Source organism: Tamandua tetradactyla, chromosome 7, assembly GCF_023851605.1.
Source record: "Tamandua tetradactyla isolate mTamTet1 chromosome 7, mTamTet1.pri, whole genome shotgun sequence".
Taxonomy (NCBI): domain Eukaryota; kingdom Metazoa; phylum Chordata; class Mammalia; order Pilosa; family Myrmecophagidae; genus Tamandua; species Tamandua tetradactyla.
The window spans coordinates 169,986,020-170,006,215 of record NC_135333.1 but is presented as its reverse complement, the minus strand read 5'-3'; the positions used below and the strand labels follow the sequence as shown (position 1 = coordinate 170,006,215).

Below are 20,196 nucleotides of genomic sequence, written 5' to 3'. Positions count from 1 at the left end.
CCCATTATTTATTTTTATTCCATATGTTCTACTCATATGTTGACAAGGTAGATAAAAGGAGCATCAGACACAAGGTTTTCACAATCACACAGTCACATTGTGAAAGCTATATCATTATACAATCATCCTCAAGAAACATGGCTACTGGAACACAGCTCTACATTTTCAGGCAGTTCCCTCCAGTCTCTCCATTAACTATTGAATAACAAGGTGATATCAACTTAATGCGTAAGAATAACCTCCAGGATAACCTCTCAACTCTGTTTGGAATCTCTCAGCCATTGACGCTTTGTCTCATTTCCCTCTTCCCCCTTTTGGTCAAGAAGGTTTTCTCAATCCCTTGATGCTGAGTCTCAGCTCATTCTAGGATTTCTGTCCCACGTTGCCAGGAAGGCCCACACCCCTGGGAATCATGTCCCATGTAGACAGGGGGAGGGTGGTGAGTTTGCTTGTTGTGTTGGCTGGAGAGAGAGGCCACATCTGACCAACAAAAGCGGTCCTCTTGGGGGTGACTTTTAGGCCTCTTTTTAAGTAGGCTTAACCTATCCTTTTTGGGGTTAAGTTTCATGTGAACAAACCCCAAGACTGGGGGCTCAGCCTATAGCTTTGGTTGTCCACACTGCTTGTGAGAATATCAAAAATTCAACTTGGGAAAGTTGAGTTTTCCCCTGTTCTCACCATTCCCTGAAGGGAACTTTACAGATACTTTTCCACTCAGTGATTAAGTCACTGTGTTATTCATTGGGGCATCACTCTGGACAAACCAACAAAATCTCATCTCCTACCCGAGGTTCCATGTACTTATGTTGTTCAACCGTCTACATAAGTTATATTAGGAGATGCACTGGTCAAAATATAAGTTTTGTGCCAAATAATCATTTTTACTTTAGTCTCACATGTAAGTTGAAATTTTAAAATATTAATTACCATCTATTTTCAGCACCCTGCAGTAATGACATTCCTTATAATGTCACTCCTCATGCAAAAACATTTTTTAAATTTGTACATTTAGTCACTATCATTATACAGTCTAGGCATTCCTAGATTATACCATCTCAATCTTTATCGTCTATATTTCTTCGTGATTTCGTTTATGCCCCCAGCCTTCCTTCCTCTGTCATTCTCTCATTCAGCTACACTCAGTGTTTTAACATAATTGTATTACAGTTAGGTAGTATTGTTCTGTCCATTTCTGAGTTTTTATATTCAGTCCTGTTGCACAATGTGTATCCCTTCAGCTCCAATTACCCAATATTTTACCCTATTTCTGTCTCCTGATGGTCTCTGTTACCAACGAAATATTCCAAGTTTTTTCACTAATGTCAGTTCATATCACTGAGACCATACAGTATTTATCCTTTTGTTTTTGGCTAATCTCACTCGGCATAATGTCCTTAAGATAATTCATAACTTTATTTTGTCTTTCAACTGCATAATATTCTGTCGTATGTAGAATAAACAGTTTGTTTAGCCAACTGTCTGTTGATATACATTTTGGCTGTTTCCATCTCTTGGTTAATTGTAAATAATGCTGCTGTAAACATTGGGGTGCAAATGTCCGTTTGTGTCCTTACCCTCATGTTCTTGGAGTAGAGACAGCTTATAAATGGGTCCTGTTTTTTAATCCATTCTGCCAGTCTATGTCTTTTGATTGGGGAGTTTAATCCATTAACATTCAGTGGTATCACTGCATGGGTAGTAATTTCTTCTACCATTTTGCCTTTTGGATTTTATTTGTCATATCTAATTTTCCTTCTTCTTTTTACCTTTACTCATAGTGTTCCTTTCTACACTCTTCTCCACTCCTCTCTCTTCTGTCTTTTCGTATCTGTCTCTAGTGCTCCCTTTAGTATTTCTTGCAGATCTGGTCTCTTGGTAACAAATTCTCTCAGTGATTTTTTGTCTGAAAGTGTTTTAATTTCTCCCTCAATTTTGAAGGACAGTTTTGCTGGATATAGAATTCTTGATTGGTAGTTTTTCTCTTTTAATAATTTAAATGTATCATCCCACTGTCTTCTCGCCTCCATGGTTTCTGCTGAGAAATCTGCATATAGTCTTATTGAACTTCCCTTGTATGTGATGGATTGCTTTTCTCTTGCAGCTTTCAAGATTCTCTCTTTCTCTTTGACCTCTTACATTTTGATTAGTAAATGTCATGCTGTACGTCTATTTGGATCTGTTCTCTTTGGGGTATGCTGCACTTCTTGGATCTGTAATTTTAAGTCTTTCATAAGAGTTGGGAAATTTTCAGTGATAATTTCCTTCATTAGTTTTTCACCTCCTTTTCCCTTCTCTTTTCTTTCTGGGACACCCACAACACATATATTCGTGCGCTTCATATTGTCATTCAGTTCCCTGAGTCCCTGCTCTTATTTTTCCATGTTTCCCCTATATTTTCTTTTTCTTGTCAGATTTTAGATGTTTTGTCCTTCAGTTCACTAATCCTGTGTTCTGCCTCTTGAAATCTACCATTGTTGGTTTCCATTGTTTTTTTCATCTCTTCTGCTGTGCTTTTCATGCTCATAAGTTCTGCAATTTGTTTTTTCAGACTTTGGATTTATTCTTTTTGTTCATTCCTTGCCTTCTTTATGTCCTTATTGATTTTGTTTTTGATGAGGTTTTCCATGTCTGTTCGTATATTCTGAATTAATTGTTTCAGCTCCTGTATCTCATTTGAATTGTTGATTTGTTCCTTTGACTGGGCCATATCTTCAATTTTCCTAGTGTGATTTGTTGTTTTTTTGCTGGCATCTGAGCATTTAATTACCTTAATTAGTTTATTCTGGAGTTTGCTTTCACTTCTATTACCTAGGTTTTCTTGCTGGATGAATTTGTTTTCTATCTGTTCTTTGACATTCAGTTCAGCTTTTTCTGGACCTCTAGCTTAGGTTTTGTTTAACAGAGGAGAATTTTTTAGTTCTTGTTTCTTGCCCTGCTTGTATGGTGCCTTCCCCCCCCCACCCTTAGGAGGGTCTACACAGGTATTATAGACCCCAGTCAGAGTTTCCCAGACCAAACTGGCCTCCTATCAGGAGGAAAGAGTCACCTGCATCGGTTTTCCCTTAGGGTGAGACCCAGCAGGTTGAAAGACTTTCCTGTGAAGTCTCTGGACTCTGTTTTTCTCATCCTGCCCAGTATGTGGTGCTTGTCTGCCTGCAGGTCCCACCTTTAACTTTGGCATGGTGGAGACAGAGGAGAGGTTGTAGGTTGGCTTTATATGGCTTCAGATTACCAAGCCCTGGTGTCTGGATTCCTTGAGGGAGGGATTCCACCTGAGTTGGGCTTCACCTCTCCTCTGGGGAAGGCACAGTTTCCAGATAAGTCCTCAAACGAGCTTGTTTCTGACTATGCCTGGGGCATTTGCAGTCTGAGAAGTCCTGCCGCTGTATTCAGAGGCAGTCAAGCCTTTGTAGAAACACAGCCACAAAAACCTCTGTTTCCTTTTTCTTTTCTTTTTCTGTCAGCCCTGTCCCCTTGGCGCCAGGGCAAAAATGAGCAACCTCAGCTTTGACCAGGTTCACCTGAGCCGGGGGCCTATTTTTAACAAATCAGAATTTGTTAATTAATTCCACAATTGTCGTTTGATTGAGCTCAGTCCCTGCTGCTGGTAAAGTCTCTTTCCTTTCCCCTCTGGGAAGCAGCCTGTGGGGGAGGGGCACTGGCCGCTGCAGCTTGGGGAGCTCACGGTTCTGGGGATCTTGCAGCCAGTGCAGCTGGTCTGGACTGGGGTACGCTGTGTGTCTGGTCACTGACGTGGCCCCAGGAGTTGTTCTGTACTGTTTCTGATTATTTAGTAGTTGTTCTGGAGGACAAACTAAAACACGCACATTGCTAAGCCGCCATGTTGGCCCAGAAGTCCTCCCACTACAGATTTTTGAGTATTGATCTTGTAACCTGCCATTTTGCTGTGCTCATTTATTAGCTCTAGTAGTTGTACTGTGGATTTTCCGGGGTTTTTGACATATAGTATCATATCATTCTGCAAACAGTGAGAGTTTTACTTCTTCCTTTTCAATTTTTTTTTTTTTTTTTTTTTTTTTTTTTTTTTTTTTTAAAGACAGAGAGAAGGAAGGAAGGATAGAAGGAAGGAAGGAAGGAAGAAAGGGAAACATTTTTAAACATTTTCTTGTTTTTTTTTTTTTTATTGTATTCTGTTTCTCCGTTTTTGTTACATGGGCTGGGGCCGGGAATCGAACCGAGGTCCTCCGGCATAGCAGGCAAGCACTTTGCCCGCTGAGCCACCGCGGCCCGCCCTTCCTTTTCAATTTTGATGCCTTGTATTTCTTTTTCTTGTCTGATTTGGTCTGGCTAGACCTTCCAACATGATGTTGAGTAACAGTGGTGACAGTGGACATCCTTGTCTTGTTCCTGAATTTAGGGGGAAAGTTTTCAGTTTTTCCCCTTTGAGGATGTTGTTAGCTGTGGACTTTTCATATATTCCCTTTATCATGTTGAGGAAGTTCTCTTCTATTCCTATCCTTTGAAATGCTTTCATCAAGAAAGGATGTTGAATTTTGTCAAATGCCTTTTCTGCATCATTTCAGATCATCATGTGTTTTTTCCGCTTTGATTTGTTGATATATGGTGTAGTACATTAATTGATTTTCTTCCGTTGAACCATCCTTGCATGTTTGGGATGAATCCTACTTGGTTGTGGTGTATAATTCTTTTAATGTGGTGCTGGATTCAATTTGCAAGAATTTGGTTAAGGAGTTTTGCATCTATATTCATTAGACATTCTTCTGTAAGTTTCTTTTCTTGTAGTATCTCTGTCTGGCTTTGGTATGAGGGTGATATTGAGTTCATAGAATTGGTTAGCTAGCCTTCCCTCCTCTTCAGTTTTTTTTGAAGAGTTTGAGCAGGATTGGTACTAATTCTTTCTTGAATGTGTGGTAGAATTATTTGCATGTGAATTCTACCAAACATTTGAGAAAGAATTAGTATAAATCCTGCTCTTGCAAATCCATCTGGTCCTGGACTTTTCTTTTTAGGGAGCTTCTTAATGACTAATTCAGTTTCTTTATTTGTGATTGGTTTGTTGAGGTCTTCTATTTCTTGTCTAGTCAGTGTTGATTGTTCTTGCCTTTCTTGGAAGTTGTTCATTTCATCTGCATTGTCTAGTTTATTGGCATAAAGTAGTTCATAGTATACTTTCATTACCTTCTTTATTTTTGCAGGGTCAGTGATTATGTCTCCTCTTTCATTTCTGATTTTATTTATTTGCATCCTCTCTTCTTTTTGTCAACCTTGCTAAGGGTCCATAGTCCTTATTGATTTTCTCGTACAACCAGCTTCTGGTTTTTGTCGATTTTCTTGATTGTTTTCATATTTTCAGTTTCATTTATTTTTGCTGTAAGCTTTGTTATTTCTTTCCTTCTGCTTGCTTTGGGGTTAGTTTCCTGTTCTTTCTCTAGTTCTTCCAAGTGAAGAGTTAATTCCTCAATTTTTGCTCTTTCTCTTTTTTGGTATAGGCATTTAGGACAGTAAATTTCCCTCTTAGCACTGCCTTTGGTGCCTCCCATAAATTTTGTTATGTTGTGTTTTCATTTTCATTTGCCTCGAGATATTTCCTGATTTCTGGTTTAAGAGTGTGTTGTTGAGCCCCCATAGATTTGTGAATTTTCTTACCCTCTGCTTATTATTGATTTCCAACTTAATTCTTTTATGATCTGAGAAAGTGTTTTATATGATTTCAGTCTTTTTAAATTTGTTGAGAGTTCCTTTGTGACCCAGCATGTAGTGTATCCTTGAGAATGATCCATGAGCACTTGAGAAAAAGGTGTATCCTGCTGTTGTGGGGTGTAATGTTCTATAAATGTCTATTAAGACTAGTTCATTTTTTGTGCTATTCTAATTCTCTGTTTCTTTATTGATCTCATTCTAAATGTTTTGTCCATTGATGAGAGTGTGGAATTGAAGTTTCCAACAATTATGATAGATATGTCTATTTCTCTTTTCAGTGTTTACCTAATGTATTTTGAAGCCCTCTGGTTCAGTGCATAAATATTTATGATTGTTATGTCTTCTTGTTGAATTGTTCGTTTTATTAACACATAGTGTCCTTCTTTATCTGTTGTAATTGTTTTACATTTGAAGTCTAATTTGTTGGATATGAGCATAGCTATTCCTGCTCTTTTCTGATTGTTGTTTGCATGAAATATCTTTTCCCAACCTTTCACTTTCAACCTATTTTTATCCTTGGTTCTAAAATGCATCTCTTATTGGTAGCATATAGATGGGCCCTATTTTTTCACCCATTCTGCCGATTTATGTCTTTTGATTGGGGAGTTTAATCCATTAACATTCAGCGTTATTATTGTAAGGGCAGTACTTTCTTCTACCATTTTGCCTTTTGGATTTTAAATGTCATTTCTTCTACCATTTTGCCTTTTGGATTTTAAATGTCATATCTAATTTTTCTTCCTGTCTTTTCCTATCTGTCTCTAGTGTTTCCTTTAGTATTTCTTGCAGAGCTGGTCACAAATTCTCTCAGTGATTTTTTTGCCTGAAAATGTTTTCATTTCCCCCCTCTTTTTTTTTTTTTTTTTTTTTTACATGGGCAGGCACCAGGAATCAAACCTGGGTCCTTCTTGCCTGCTGAGCCACCGTGGCCCACCCTCCCCCTCATTTTTGAAGGACAGTTTTGCTGGATATAGAATTCTTGGCTGGCAGTTTTCCTCTTTTAGTGTCTTACATATGACATACCACTGTCTTCTTAGCTGTATGGTTTCTGCTGAGAAATCTACGCATAGTCTTATTAGGTTTCCTGTGTATGTGATTGATTGCTTTTCTCTTGCTGCTTTCAAGATTCTCTCTTTCTATCTGACATTCTGATTAGTAAGTGTCTTAGAGTAGGTCCATTTGAATCAATTCTGTTTGGGATATGTTGCGCTTCTTGGATCTGTAATTTTAAGTCTTTCATAAGAGTTGGGAAATTTTCAGTGATAATTCCCTCCATTAGTTTTTCTCCTCCTTTTCCCTTCTCTTCTTCTGGTACACCTACAACACATGTATTTGTGCACTTCATGTTATCATTCAGTTCCCTGTGTCCCTGCTTATATTTTTCCATTCTTCTCCCTTTATTTTCTTTTGCCTGTTGGATTTCAGCATCCCATCCTCCAGTTCACTAATCCAGTCTTTTGCCTCTTGAAGTCTAACATTGTAGGTTTCCATTTTTTTCCATCTCTTCTACTGTGCCTTTCATTCCCATAAGTTCTGCAATTTGTTTTTTCAGACTCTCGATTTCTTTTTTTTGTTCATCCCTTGCCTTCTTTATGTCCTCCCCGAATTCATTAATTTGATCTTGATGAGGTTTTCTATGTCTTTTCACACATTCTGAATTAATTGTTTTAACTCCTGTATCTCCTTTGAATTGTTGGTTTGTTCCTTTGACTGGCCATATGTTCGTTTTTCCTAGTATGATTCATTATTTTTTGCTGGCATCTAGGCATTTAATTTCCTTCATTAGTTTATTCTGGAGATTGTTTTCACTCTTTTTACCTAGGATTTTCTTGCTGGTTGGCTTTGTTGTCTGTCTGTTCTTTGACATTCAGTTCAGCTTATTCTAGACCTCTAGCTTAGGTTTTGTTTAACAGATCAGAATTTTTCAGTTCTTGTTTCTTGCCCTACCTGGATGGTGCCTTTTTTTCTCCCCCTTAGGGAAAATTTAGGTATTATAGACCCCAGCCGAATTTTCCCAGACCAAACTGGCCTCCTGTCAGGAGGAAAGAGTCACCTGTGTCGGTTTTCCCTGAGGGTGAGACCCAGCAGGTTGAAAGACTTTCCTGTGAAGTCTCTGGACTCTGTGTTTTTTCCTTTCCTGCACGGTATGTGGAGCTTTTCTGCCTGTGGGTCCAACCAGCATAAGGTGATGCGGTGCCTTCAGCTTCAGCAGACTCTCCCTGCTGGGGGTGTGGTAGAGACAGAGGGGAGGTTGTAGGGACAGTTTTCCAGTCCCTAGGGTCTGAATTCCTTGAGGGAGGAGTTCCACCTGAGCTGGGCCCCAGCCTTCTCCTGGGGAAGGCACATTGTCCAGATTAACACTCAGAGACATTAATTCTGCTCATGCCTGGGGCAGTTGGAGCCTGAGAAGCCTTGCAGCTGTATCCAAAGAGTAGTCAAGCCGTAGAAGCACAGCCACAGAAAAGAAAAAACTGTCCTTTTCAGAGCAGGACCTCCATTCCTTCAGTTTGCCAGTCAAGAGCTTAAGTTGGTATGTTCCTTTGTGTATCTTCAGGTCCTTTGTGCCCCCTCCTTTCCTCCAGGGCCCAGACCCTTTCAAGTATTTTGTGCTGTTTGATCCAAAACAAAAAAACCTCCATTTTTTTTCTTTTCTTTTCCTGTTCACCCTGTCCCTTTTGCACCCAGGCGAAAACCAGCCACCTCTGCTTTTACTCGAGGTTCAGCTGAGCTAGGGGCCTATTTTTGTAGTCAGAATTTGTGAATTAATTCCACAGTTGGAGCTTGGTTGAGCTCAGCCCCTGTTGCTGTTCAAGTCCTTTTCCTTTCCCCTCTGGGAAGCAGCCTGTGGGGTAGGGGCGCTGGCTCTGCGGCTCAGGGGACTCACGGTTCTGGGTGGGATTGCAGCCAGTCCAGCTTGTCCAAACTGGGGTACAATGTGTGTCCGGTCACTGATGTGGTCCCAGCAGTTGTTCTGTACTGTTCCTGGCTATGTACTGGCTGCTCTGGAGGACGAACTAAATCCCACACCTCACTAAGCTGCCATTTTGGCTCAGTTTCCCACTATTACATTTTAATATTCTGTATATTTGCAAGAATAACTTTTGGGTACAGTAACTAATGCTAAATTATATCAGCATATTTTCTCTTTCAGGTTTACAAAAAACTTATCTCCTGACAAGATAAACCTAAGTACCCTAAAAGGAGAAGGTGAACTGAAAAATTTGGAATTGGATGAAGAGGTGCTCCAGAACATGTTGGATTTGCCAACCTGGCTTGCTATCAACAAAGTTTTTTGTAATAAAGCATCCATAAGGGTAAGACTTTTATATCTGTGTAAGGTTTTCTTTGTATTCATTTTGTATTTTATCCCCATTTAAAAAAAAATAAATATGTATTTTTAGATAATTTTTTAAGAAGCATTTTTAGTCATATAATTTGGAAAGAATACTTTGTATGAATGGTTGCCTGAACGTGTGCTTTATGAATTTATAAAGTCATATATTAATGTATTTTAAAATCTGGTTAAAAATTAATTCCATTAGTGCTTAAATAAAATATTAATCATTTATTAGTAAGAAGATAATTGCTTCAGTTTGCCTATATTCAAACTTAAGTTTTCATGAAATTTATTGTATATTTAAATTTTGAAATAAAATACTTTATTTCAGGTGAAAGCTAAGAATTGATAAGTTATTTATTACTCCACACATAATACTTTTATTTGCAGTTGTATTCCTTTTCCTCTTGTTTTTCTTCCTCATCTGAAGATTTTAAAGTTTTCCCTTCATGAATTTTCTTCTGTTTGGGTAGAATAAATCAGTGGACTATTTGACCATTTTTGAAGTTCGTGTTCTGTACACCTGAATTAGGAATCTTGTTAATTCCATTTAGATTCAGGTAAAGGGAAGATGTTTTTGGATTTTTCTTATTATTCCTACTATCTTTCACTATGAAATATATTGATTTATATAATTTCTTGCCCTTCAAGACCAGGCTTAGTTTGAGAGTCTGCTCAGTAGAAATACTGCATCCTAATTTGTTTCATAAAAATTAAAATTTTGGGGTGGGCCACGGTGGCTCAGCAGGCAAGAATGCTTGCCTGCCATGCCAGAGGACCCAGGTTTGATTCCTGGTGTCTGCCCATGTAAAAAATTTAAAAAAAATTTTAAAAAATTAAAATTTTGCCTTGAAATAAAAGAATGTGGAAAGGAACTTATGTGCTTTGATGGCAAAATTAGTACACTGCCTTAAGAAAAAGGTTACCTTTAATTCTTGCCCTGTTGTCCTTAAGCCCAGTATCTGCAAAGACATAACGTTTTTCGTGCAGTAATGTTGAACTTTATTTATTTCATATTACCTGTATTTTATATTAATGATCTCAATTTTGTATTTATCTTGAGTCTCTTGAAAAAGGTTGGTCAAAATTTTAGGGCTAACCATATTGTTAAATGAACAGAACACAGGTTTGCTTTGCTGGGAAGGCTTACTTGAAATTATGAGCTTATTAAAGTGTGTTTTAAGGACTGTGCATGAAAGATATTTTGGAGAATCTATAATACCTGTTTGAAAAGATGACTAAGAAAATATTAGTAATGTTTTCTAATTGTAATATTAGTGAAAGTAACATGATTTTAAAAGTATGAATGCGTTACTCAATTTATTATTTTGCAATTTAAGATAAACAGTCATCTGATCTAATTTGGTGTGTCTGTCACTATACGAAGAAGGCATCTGTGTTGATTACTGTTTTATATTATTTTTCAATGATTCATTTTAAAGAGATTTTTTTTCTAGATCCCATGGACAAAACTGAAAACAAATCCAATATGTTTGGTGAGTTCTGAAATCACCCAAAAATAAACATCCGTGTATGCATGTTATCTAACTTCTCTGCTAATATTGATCTTTTGTTTCAAAACTAATTTCATAGCTTTTCCATTAGCTAGTCTTCATTTTATTTTATTTTATTTTTTAAAATTTTTTATTAATTAAAAAAAATTACAAGAAACAAGCATTCCCAACACATATACTCAGCAATTCACAATATCATCACATAGTTGCATATTCATCATCATGATCATTGCCCAGAACATTAGCATCAATTTAGAAAAAGAAATAAAAAGACAACAGAAAAATATAACAAACAGAAAAAAAAATTTTTACAGGCCATACCCCTTACTGATCCCTTTCATTGATCACTAGCATTTCAAACTAAATTTATTTTGGCATTTGTTCCCCCTATTATTTATTTTTATTACATATGTTCCTCTCATCTGTTGACAAGGTAGATAAAAGGAGCATCAGACACAAGGTTTTCACAATCACACAGTCACATTGTGAAAGCTATTTCATTATATAATCAACATCAAGAAACATGGCTACCGGAACACAACTCTACATTTTCAGGCAGTTCCCTCCAGCCTCTCCATTACATCTTGGATAACAAGGTGATATCTACTTAATGCATAAGAATAACCTCCAGGATAACCTCTCGACTCTGTTTGGAATCTCTCAACCACTGACACTTTGTCTCATTTCACTCTTCCCCCTTTTGGTCGAGAAGGTTTTCGCAATCCCTTGATGCTGGGTCTCAGCTCATTCTGGGATTTCTGTCCCACGCTGCCAGGAAGATCCACAACCCTGGTAGCCATGTCCCATGTAGACAGGGGGAGGGTGGTGAGTCTGCTTGCTGTGTTGGCTGGAGAGAGAGGCCACATCTGAGCAACAAAAGAGGTTCTCTTGGGGGTGACTTTTAGGCTTAATTTTAAGTAGGCTTTACGTATCCCCTGTGGGGTTAAGTTTCATATGAACAAACCCCAAGACTGGGGTCTCAGCCTATAGCTTTGGTTGTCCACACTGCTTGTGAGAATATCAAGAATTCAACTTGGGGAAGTTGAGTTTTCCCCCGTTCTCACCATTCCCCAAAGGGGACTTTGCAAATACTTTTCCACTCACTGATCAGATCACTCTGGGATTCATCAGGGCATCACCTGAACAAACCAACAAAATCTCATATCCTATACAAAGTTTCATGTACTTAAGGTGTTCAGTCAACTATCTACATAAGTTATATTAGGTGATGCACTAATCAAAGTATAGATTTGTATTCATTTTATTTTGATGAGACTTAGTTTTCTCAGCCCTCAAATAAGAAGTTTGAACTTTAAAAAGGGGGAGTCTTTAAAATTTTTTATGTCTAGAATACTATGTTCTGAGTCGGTTTACTTTATAGCATTATTAACTGTTGCTATATGATAGGATTCTTTAATAACATTTGATCCAAACTTTGTGTTTATGCTTTTACAGATCTAGGAAATTCGATAATGTGTTCTTTAATAAGTATACTTCGATTTTTAAGGAAAATTGGAGAAAATCGATCACGTTTTCATTTATTGATTCATTGATTCTAGAAATATTTATTGAACACCTGCTCTGTACCCTGAGGGAACTTATATTTTAACAGATGGTAAATAAATAAACAAATAAATAAGATAGTTTCAGCATATATTAAATGCTGTAAGTAAAATAGGGTATGAACAATGACCATTAGTTGTGTTGGTGATGACTGTTGTGGACATTAGATGTTTCTTCAAGAAAAAAATGGTAGCCTGAGAAATTTTTTCGTTATGCAGGTGTGTATTTTGTCACATTTCCTATTTATTTCATATTTTTCGTAGTGATATTTCTTAGGACTTAGATTAGGATAAGCATTTTAGGGGCAGTTCAATCCTGGTCATTTATATAGAATTTTATAGATTGACTAATTATTTTGCATGTTCTTGGATTAAATCTTATATTCCCAAGTATTATATGGCTACTTCTTCTCCAGACTCCTATAATACACGTAGGTTTTCTGCCAGATAAGAAGTACCTTGAGAAACGTTTGAGTGCTTTTTTTTCCTTTTTTGACATTTGACTTTTTAGACTTGTAGAGAGACATTTAAAATGTCTGCCATCACTTACTGTTTACTTTGCTCCTAAAGAAATGAAAGAGGAAATATACGATACTTTTATGTTTTTATAATACACCTAAAGTAAAGCATCTAGTTGTTTATATTTTTTATAAAATATGATATATATATAAATATAATGGTTTATATTTTTAAGTCCCTGGATAAAGTAATAATGGAAATGAGTACATGTGAAGAACCAAGAGCTCCAAATGGCCCTTCCCCAATTGCAACTGCTTCAGGACAAACGTAAGTTATTTCAGTTAATCTGTGTGACTGCCAGAATGGACATCGTTTCTATAATCAGCCCTATTATTTGCATAATGGGCAATAAAGAAAACAAAATCTCCTAACCTCAATAAGTCTCTATTTCGTCACCTCTCACTTCAAACATTTTACAGCTTTAGTTATTATATGTTATCAAAGTGGCAGATTTGATTTTAAATTCTTTTGTTCATTTGATTTTCCTTACTGTTAAATAGTGGTGATTAACCAAAAGTAGAGCAGCAGGAGAAAATAAAAACAGTAGAGCTTAGACATTCTATAATGTAGTCTGTGAATAGTTTCTCTGCATGTTACTTTATATGCCTTAACTTTTATGACTCTTAAAAATTAAGGTGATGGCTTAATTAATTACAGACATATTGGGTTATTCTAAATTTCATCAAATTTAAAATGTTCTCACTTTACACAGTAGATATAGAAATCTTCTTGAAAAGGTAGAACAGTCCTTTCAAAGTAGTTTTTTAAAAATTGCTTTGTTTATTTTTACATTCAGTAAAATTTGAAGTTTGTTCTCTAGATCGTTTTCTTAAAGCATAGACTATTCACATAGATTTTAATGTGATTGGTGCTCTCTCAAGTTGTGCAGCATGGCAGCCCTAGATATTTATAGTATTCTATGTGCTATATAAAACAATTTATAAAACTGTTCTTGAGGGTGAATACACACACACACACACAGGTATACATAAACACAGTCACAACGTACTCTTTCACAGAGTTTGAACCACCTTCGTGTTAGTGCATTCTGTTAGAATACCTGGCTTGATCAGTGACTTTCCACATGGGAATCTAATATTAGGCACATTTTTCCTAGAATTGACTGAAGGCTGGTTTTAACAGCTGTACTTTTTATATTTGGAGTATAGGTAATGGTGACTGGGTAACGGGCTTTCAAATTAATTTCTTATAAGTTCATGCATTATCCAGCAACTTGGACTATAAAAGACTAGTGCATTTTGAGAATAGGCAGCTTTGTGTATTGATTTTAATAATAATTTAGCGAGTTTAGAAGTTTACAATTATTTTTGTCCTCTGTTTTTTTGAGAATAACATTTTTACAGTTTATATGTAACTGTGGTAGATTATTAACAGATTACTTTTAAACAGCTGTATAAAATACTATTAGATTATGTATTTATTTTTATGAGAGCATTAACAGATAACTTTTTTCTTTTAGTGATTTTTTTGGCTTCAGTGCATTATTTTTACTTTGCTTTGTTTTTCCAGTGAATATGGCTTTGCTGAAAAAGTAGTTGAGGGAATTACTGTTTCTGTTAATTCTATTGTTATCCGAATTGGAGCAAAAGCCTTTAATGCATCCTTTGAACTTTCCCAGCTACGGATATATAGTGTAAATGCAAACTGGGAACATGGAGATTTAAGATTTACCCGTATTCAAGATCCACAGAGAGGCGAGGTAAATATTTTTCCTTTTCTTTTTTTTTATACATGTTTTAGTCAGTGATAAATAGAAGAGGACATTTAAAATAAGCACTTCTTATGGTTGCCCAAAGTCACTCTTCTCGCCTTTTAACTGCACTTTTCTTCTTAATCATTTAAATATACGATGTACACATTTTAATGTTTTTGGTATAATAAATCTTTCAGTTTGTCAAATTAGTGAATACTATTTTATCTTCTTAACTACCTAAAATTGAATTTTTATTTAAAAACTGGAATCTGTTATTTAAGTTTTTTAGCCACATGATTCAAATTCTCTTTGTATTTCATATTAATTAAATTACATAGGATAAAGGTATTATATACTTTCCAAATGAGGATATAATTGTAAAGATGTTTTACTGAATTTGGTGGAAGTATTCACTTAAAAAATAAAATCATTGTGAATACCCATGAACGTGATAGAAAAATTCGTTGGGGAGATACATTTTTATTTGACATTTTTTCTTGTTTTTACAATCTATATTTTCCTCATTCTATTTTACATGAGTATTTGAAACTGATTTCTTTGGTTTCCTTAGGTTTTGACATTTAAAGAAATAAATTGGCAGATGATTCGAATAGAAGCAGATGCTACTCAAAGTTCACATCTTGAAATGATGTGTTCCCCTGTTCGATTAATAACCAACCAATCAAAAATCAGAGTAACACTTAAAAGAAGAGTAAGTCACAGGGATTGCATTTTGAATTCATGTGTTATCTATTGGAATTGCCAGGAACTTTTAAATAAAAAATTTTAGATGAAATATTAACATTCTACAAGGGCATGATAAAGCATTGCAAAATAAAGGGAGATGCTGTGCCTCCAGCAATATTAATAGAAATCCAGTGTGATTGTAATCTTCCTCTGTCTTCTAGATTTTCAAAAATTTTTAGTTTTGGTAAATTGAGTATGTTTCTGGTAGTTGCATGGTAATTACTGGACATGTATTTTCTTTTAATTTCATTTCTCCTATTAACTCTTGCTCAAGGATAAACAGCATAGCTTCTGTTATTACTAAATAAAACCATGAGCTTTAGGAGGTCATTAGGGTAGAACTGGTAATTTGGGTAAATAGGAAAGATAATTACTTAAGGATTTCAGAATACTGTGAAGGATTTGTCAGAATTGAGAACCTGCTGTGGTTTGTGATATTTAGTAAGGAAGTCATGATTTTTTTAAATGAACCATGGCTCAATTAAAGTCTCAACAGTATGTTTTTATATTACTAGACATGAATATCTGTACTAAATTAATTTAAAAAAATGTTTTGGAGTATAGCACTTACTATTTCAAAATAATTTACCACAGTTTTTATGAAATGTAACATGTGGTAAAAAAAGCATTTCTCTTTCTAATTAATTTTGGTGCCCCTTTTCTCTACAAAAGTAGTTGAATTAATATAACTAAATAAATGCTTCATTAACTGTAAATGCAAAGGTAAATTATTATATACAAAGCATTTAGAACACATGGTACTTATATTATATAAATGCTTTATAACTTGTGCCAGTTGTGTCCAAGGAATTTGTCAGTCTTGTTTACCACTGTATTTCTTAGTACTAGAAGATATTCCTTTCATATTATAGGAATTCAATAAATATTTGTTGAAGGAAGAACGTATACATACATATTCTGTTAAAAACATTTCAATATTTCTTTATCCAAGTGTATTGCAAGTTTTATTTTTAGTTTAATTTTATAAATCATTTTCCCTAACAGTTAAAGGACTGCAATGTCACAGCAACAAAATTAGTTCTAATATTGGATGATTTATTATGGGTTTTAACGGATTCCCAGTTAAAGGCCATGGTGCAATATGCAAAATCTCTTAGTGAAGCAATAGAAAAATCAACAGAACAAAGGAAGAGTATGGCTCCTGAGCCTGCACAGGTATGCTATTAAATTAACAGAGACAAAAAGACTTAAAAACTTATTTTCCTTGGGAAACTTGAAAATAAGAAGATTAGTTATATTCTTTATATGAAGTAGATTGTAAGACTGAGTTCAAGAATTTTCTTTATCTAGATGTTTTACTATATAAAACTTATATATGTGTTACCTATATGAAAATGTGTTCGTATCTATCTATATAGTTCTTTTATTTTGTTTGGAGCTCTGTACTAGACGTTGGAGTTAAGGATGACATAAAAGTATTTGATGTTATAATAACTTCTCAGAAAGTCAACAAATTAAATTGAAAACTACTAAATTAAAGGTTAAAAGGGAAAAAAATCTTGGTAATTGTAAGCAAGGGAGTGTGAGAATTAATAGTTCAGAAAACTATGGGGAAGTACTGAAATTGAACACAAAACTACAGTTGTGAGTTCTCTGATTGCTGGATCAAAAATGGGGGAAGCATAATTTAAGAGACTTTAACATAAAGATCTTTATGGAGAAGCATTGAAGATCCCATTGGGTAGTGTTTTTTTAAAAAACAGTTTTATTCATATACTGTACAATTCATCTAAAGTGTATAAACTATGGCCCTTGGTATAATCACATAGTTATGCATTCACCTCTACAGTCAATGTGAGAACATTCTCATTTCTCTGATGAAAAAAAAGAATCCTATACCCCTTTATACCCCATTATTGACGCTTAGCTTTGGTATAGTGCCTTTATTACAGCGTCACTGTTAACTGTAGTTCTTATTTTGCATTTATTGTACTTTTTCCCATATGCTACCCTATTTTTAATACCTTGTAATAGTTGATGTACATTTGTTCTAGTTCATGTAAGAACTTTCTGATGTTTGTACAATTAACTATAGTCATTGTCCACTTTAGGTTTTGCTATTTTATACCATCCCATGTCTTATCCTCTAGCTTTCCTTCTAGTGACATGCATGACTCTAGCCTTCTCTTTTCAACCATACTCATGCTCAGCCTTGTTAGTTACACTTACAATATTGTGCTTTTCATTTCCAAACGTTTACAGTCAACCTTATTAAATATTATTTACAAATTAAGCATCAAATTGGCAGAGTAACTAGTACTCTAGATTTTAACTCCCAGAGTTTGCTCATTATAATTAGTTCATATTAGTGAGACCATACAATTTTTGTCCTTTTGTATCTGGCTTATTTTGCTCAACATTATGTTCTCAAGGTTCATCCATGTTACTGCATGCATCAGGACTTCATTCCTTCTTACAGCTGCATAATATTGCATCATATGTATATACCACAGTTTGTTTATCTACCTATCCATTGATAGACAGATAGGCTGTTCCCATCCATTGGCAGTCGTGAATAATGCTGCTGTAGACATCTGTGTGCAAATGTCTAGTTGTGTCTCTGCTTTCTGTTCTGAGTATATACCTAGTAATGGGATTGCTGGATTATATGGCAGTTGTATGTTTAGTTCCTGAAGAACTGCCATACTGTCTTTCAGAGTGGTTGCACTATGCTATATTCCTATCAGCAGTGAATGTGTTCCTGTTTCTCCACATGCTCTCCAGCACTTGTAGTTTTCTTTTTTCTGATTATACATGTGAATTTTAACATTTTATCTACTCCTGATTAAAACTAAATCATACTTCTATGAAGTTATTTCTTTGAAACCAGAGCAGTATATCCCAGATATGTAATTTATTGGTGATTTGACCTGGTACATGGGAATGGCATCACTTTAGACTTTCTTTTGACTGTCAAATTCGTGCTATTTACTGCATGCCTACTATGTCATTATGCACAAGACTGGCCACTACAGAAGTAAAAATGAATATTGTCTGGTTCTGCATAAGGATCTTAAGAATCCGCGATCTCAGAATGTAATGGGGAATCAAATATGAAACAGATCATTGCAATCCAATAAAAATGCTAGAGTAAAGAAGTGAAATGGAGGGGGGTGGTGGGGTCTGTAGAAGCAAAAGAAGTTTTAGTTAAATACTAGCAGAGTTTGGAAAGGTTTTTACACACACACACACAAAACAAGAGATTAAGACCTAAAAATAAGACATATACAGGTAGACATGGTGGGTGAGGGAAGGATATTCAAGAATAGAGAATAGAATCTGGAAAAATGTGGTGTTAAAAGAGCATGATATTTTCTGATAAACGTAAAATGTGCTACTACAGCAGAGGTTTTTAGAGTAAGTTATACATGCCTCTGGAGATATACAGTGATTTTCCAAAGGAAATTGGGGATAAAAAACTTTTAAGGAAATGGAATTCCATATCTTTCACTTTGATATGCACTCTTCAAAGTTGGTCTGCCTGAGCTTGTGTTACATGTCAGGCCAGTCCTCCCTTTCCCTAATTACCCTTATCCTACTTGACAAATGAAAACCATTTTTCTTACTCATTCTCATTCTTACTGTGGTAAATTTTTCAGGAAGTAGAAGATAAAACAAAAAAAGAACCTCTGGAGAACCAGAAAAAGAGACAGTTTGAAATATTGCCATTCATGTTGGAAGCATAAATATTTTATCGTCACAATCGACTTTTTTTTCTAGTAAAAAATAACATATACAGGAAAGCAGTAAATTTCAAAGTACAGCACTACAGTTAGTTGTGGAACATATTTCAGAGTTTGTCATAGGTTACAATTCTACAATTTTAGGTTTTTATTTCTAGCTGCTAGGATATTGGAGACTAAAAGATATCAATTTAATGATTCAGCATTCATATTGTTAATCTGTCTTCTCTGTATAACTCCACCATCACCTTTGGTCTTTCTATCCCTCTCTTTAGGGTATTTGGGCTATGGCCATTCTAACTTTTTCATGTTGGAAGGGTCTGTCATTAGTATGGGGTAGGGAGATGGAACCAGCTGATATTCTGGAGCAGCCGGACCCTCTACGTTTCAGGACTTACCTGGTCGGGTGCCCATCTGGAGGTTGTAGGTTTCTGGAAAGTTACTCTATTACATGGAACCCTTGTAGAATCTTATATATTGCCCTAGGTGTTCTATAGGATTAGCTGGAATGGTCGTGGTTGGGGTTTGGGAGGTTATGATAGGTAGCAATGTCTAACTGAAGCTTGCCTGTGAGCAACCTCCAGAGTAGCCTCTCAACTCTGTTTGAGCTCTCTCTGCCACTGATACTTTATATATTATGCTGCACTCCTTGTGCTGGGGCACAGCCTTCAGCCAGGTGGCTTCTGAAACAGGGGACACGACACCAGAGGTCAGGCTCGAATCATTTTATTGTGCTGTACAGCAAGGCACAAAGCTTTGCCGGTGCCCTTGTGAGTCGGGGCAAAGGAGGTACAAGCAGCTACAGGTTTTATACATAGCAGAATGTGGAAACACTCGGTTAAGGCTTCGTGGACCAATCATAAGGCAAGTTAGAAATGATTATCATAATTGGGGCTAGCTGCAGACGTGTTGTTACTGTTCATTGACCTTTATACTGCACAAGTCTTGAGGAACTTTCCAGCTGGCGTAAGTGACTATCTTCCTTAGGTTTAGTGGCTGCTGGCTGGCATATGTGACTCCCTCACTAGGGTTAATGGCTGACAGCTGACTATGTCTCATTTTGATAGCCTGCCTGTTGCAGGTCTACAGTTATACTTCTTTTTCCCCTTTTGGTCAGGATTTAATCATTGGTCCCACCGTGCCAGAGCTGGGCTTATCCCTGGGAGTCATCTCCCATGCCGCCAAGGAGAATGCTACCCCTGGATGTCATGTTCCTTGTGGGGGGAGGGCAGTGATTTCTCTTTCAAAGTTGGGCTTAGCAAGAGTGAGGCCACATTTGAACAACAAAAGAAGTCCTCCAGAAGTAGCTCTAAGGCATACCTATAGGTGGAAGGCCTAATTTTAAGTAGGGTTGGCCTGTCCTTTGAGGGAATAAGTTTCACAGGGGTGAACTTCAAGACTGGGGGCTTGGCCTATT

General features: G+C 36.1%; 1 protein-coding gene across 1 annotated transcript in view; it reads left to right on the top strand.

The window, feature by feature from the left end:
• The window catches only part of BLTP3B (bridge-like lipid transfer protein family member 3B), a 176,117-nt gene that overhangs the window by 66,140 nt on the left and 89,781 nt on the right, over positions 1–20,196 (top strand). Inside the window, 6 exon segments of the mRNA XM_077111756.1 lie at positions 8,834–8,996; positions 10,477–10,515; positions 12,790–12,881; positions 14,145–14,334; positions 14,900–15,040; positions 16,081–16,251. Coding sequence (XP_076967871.1) covers positions 8,834–8,996; positions 10,477–10,515; positions 12,790–12,881; positions 14,145–14,334; positions 14,900–15,040; positions 16,081–16,251 — 796 coding nt within the window.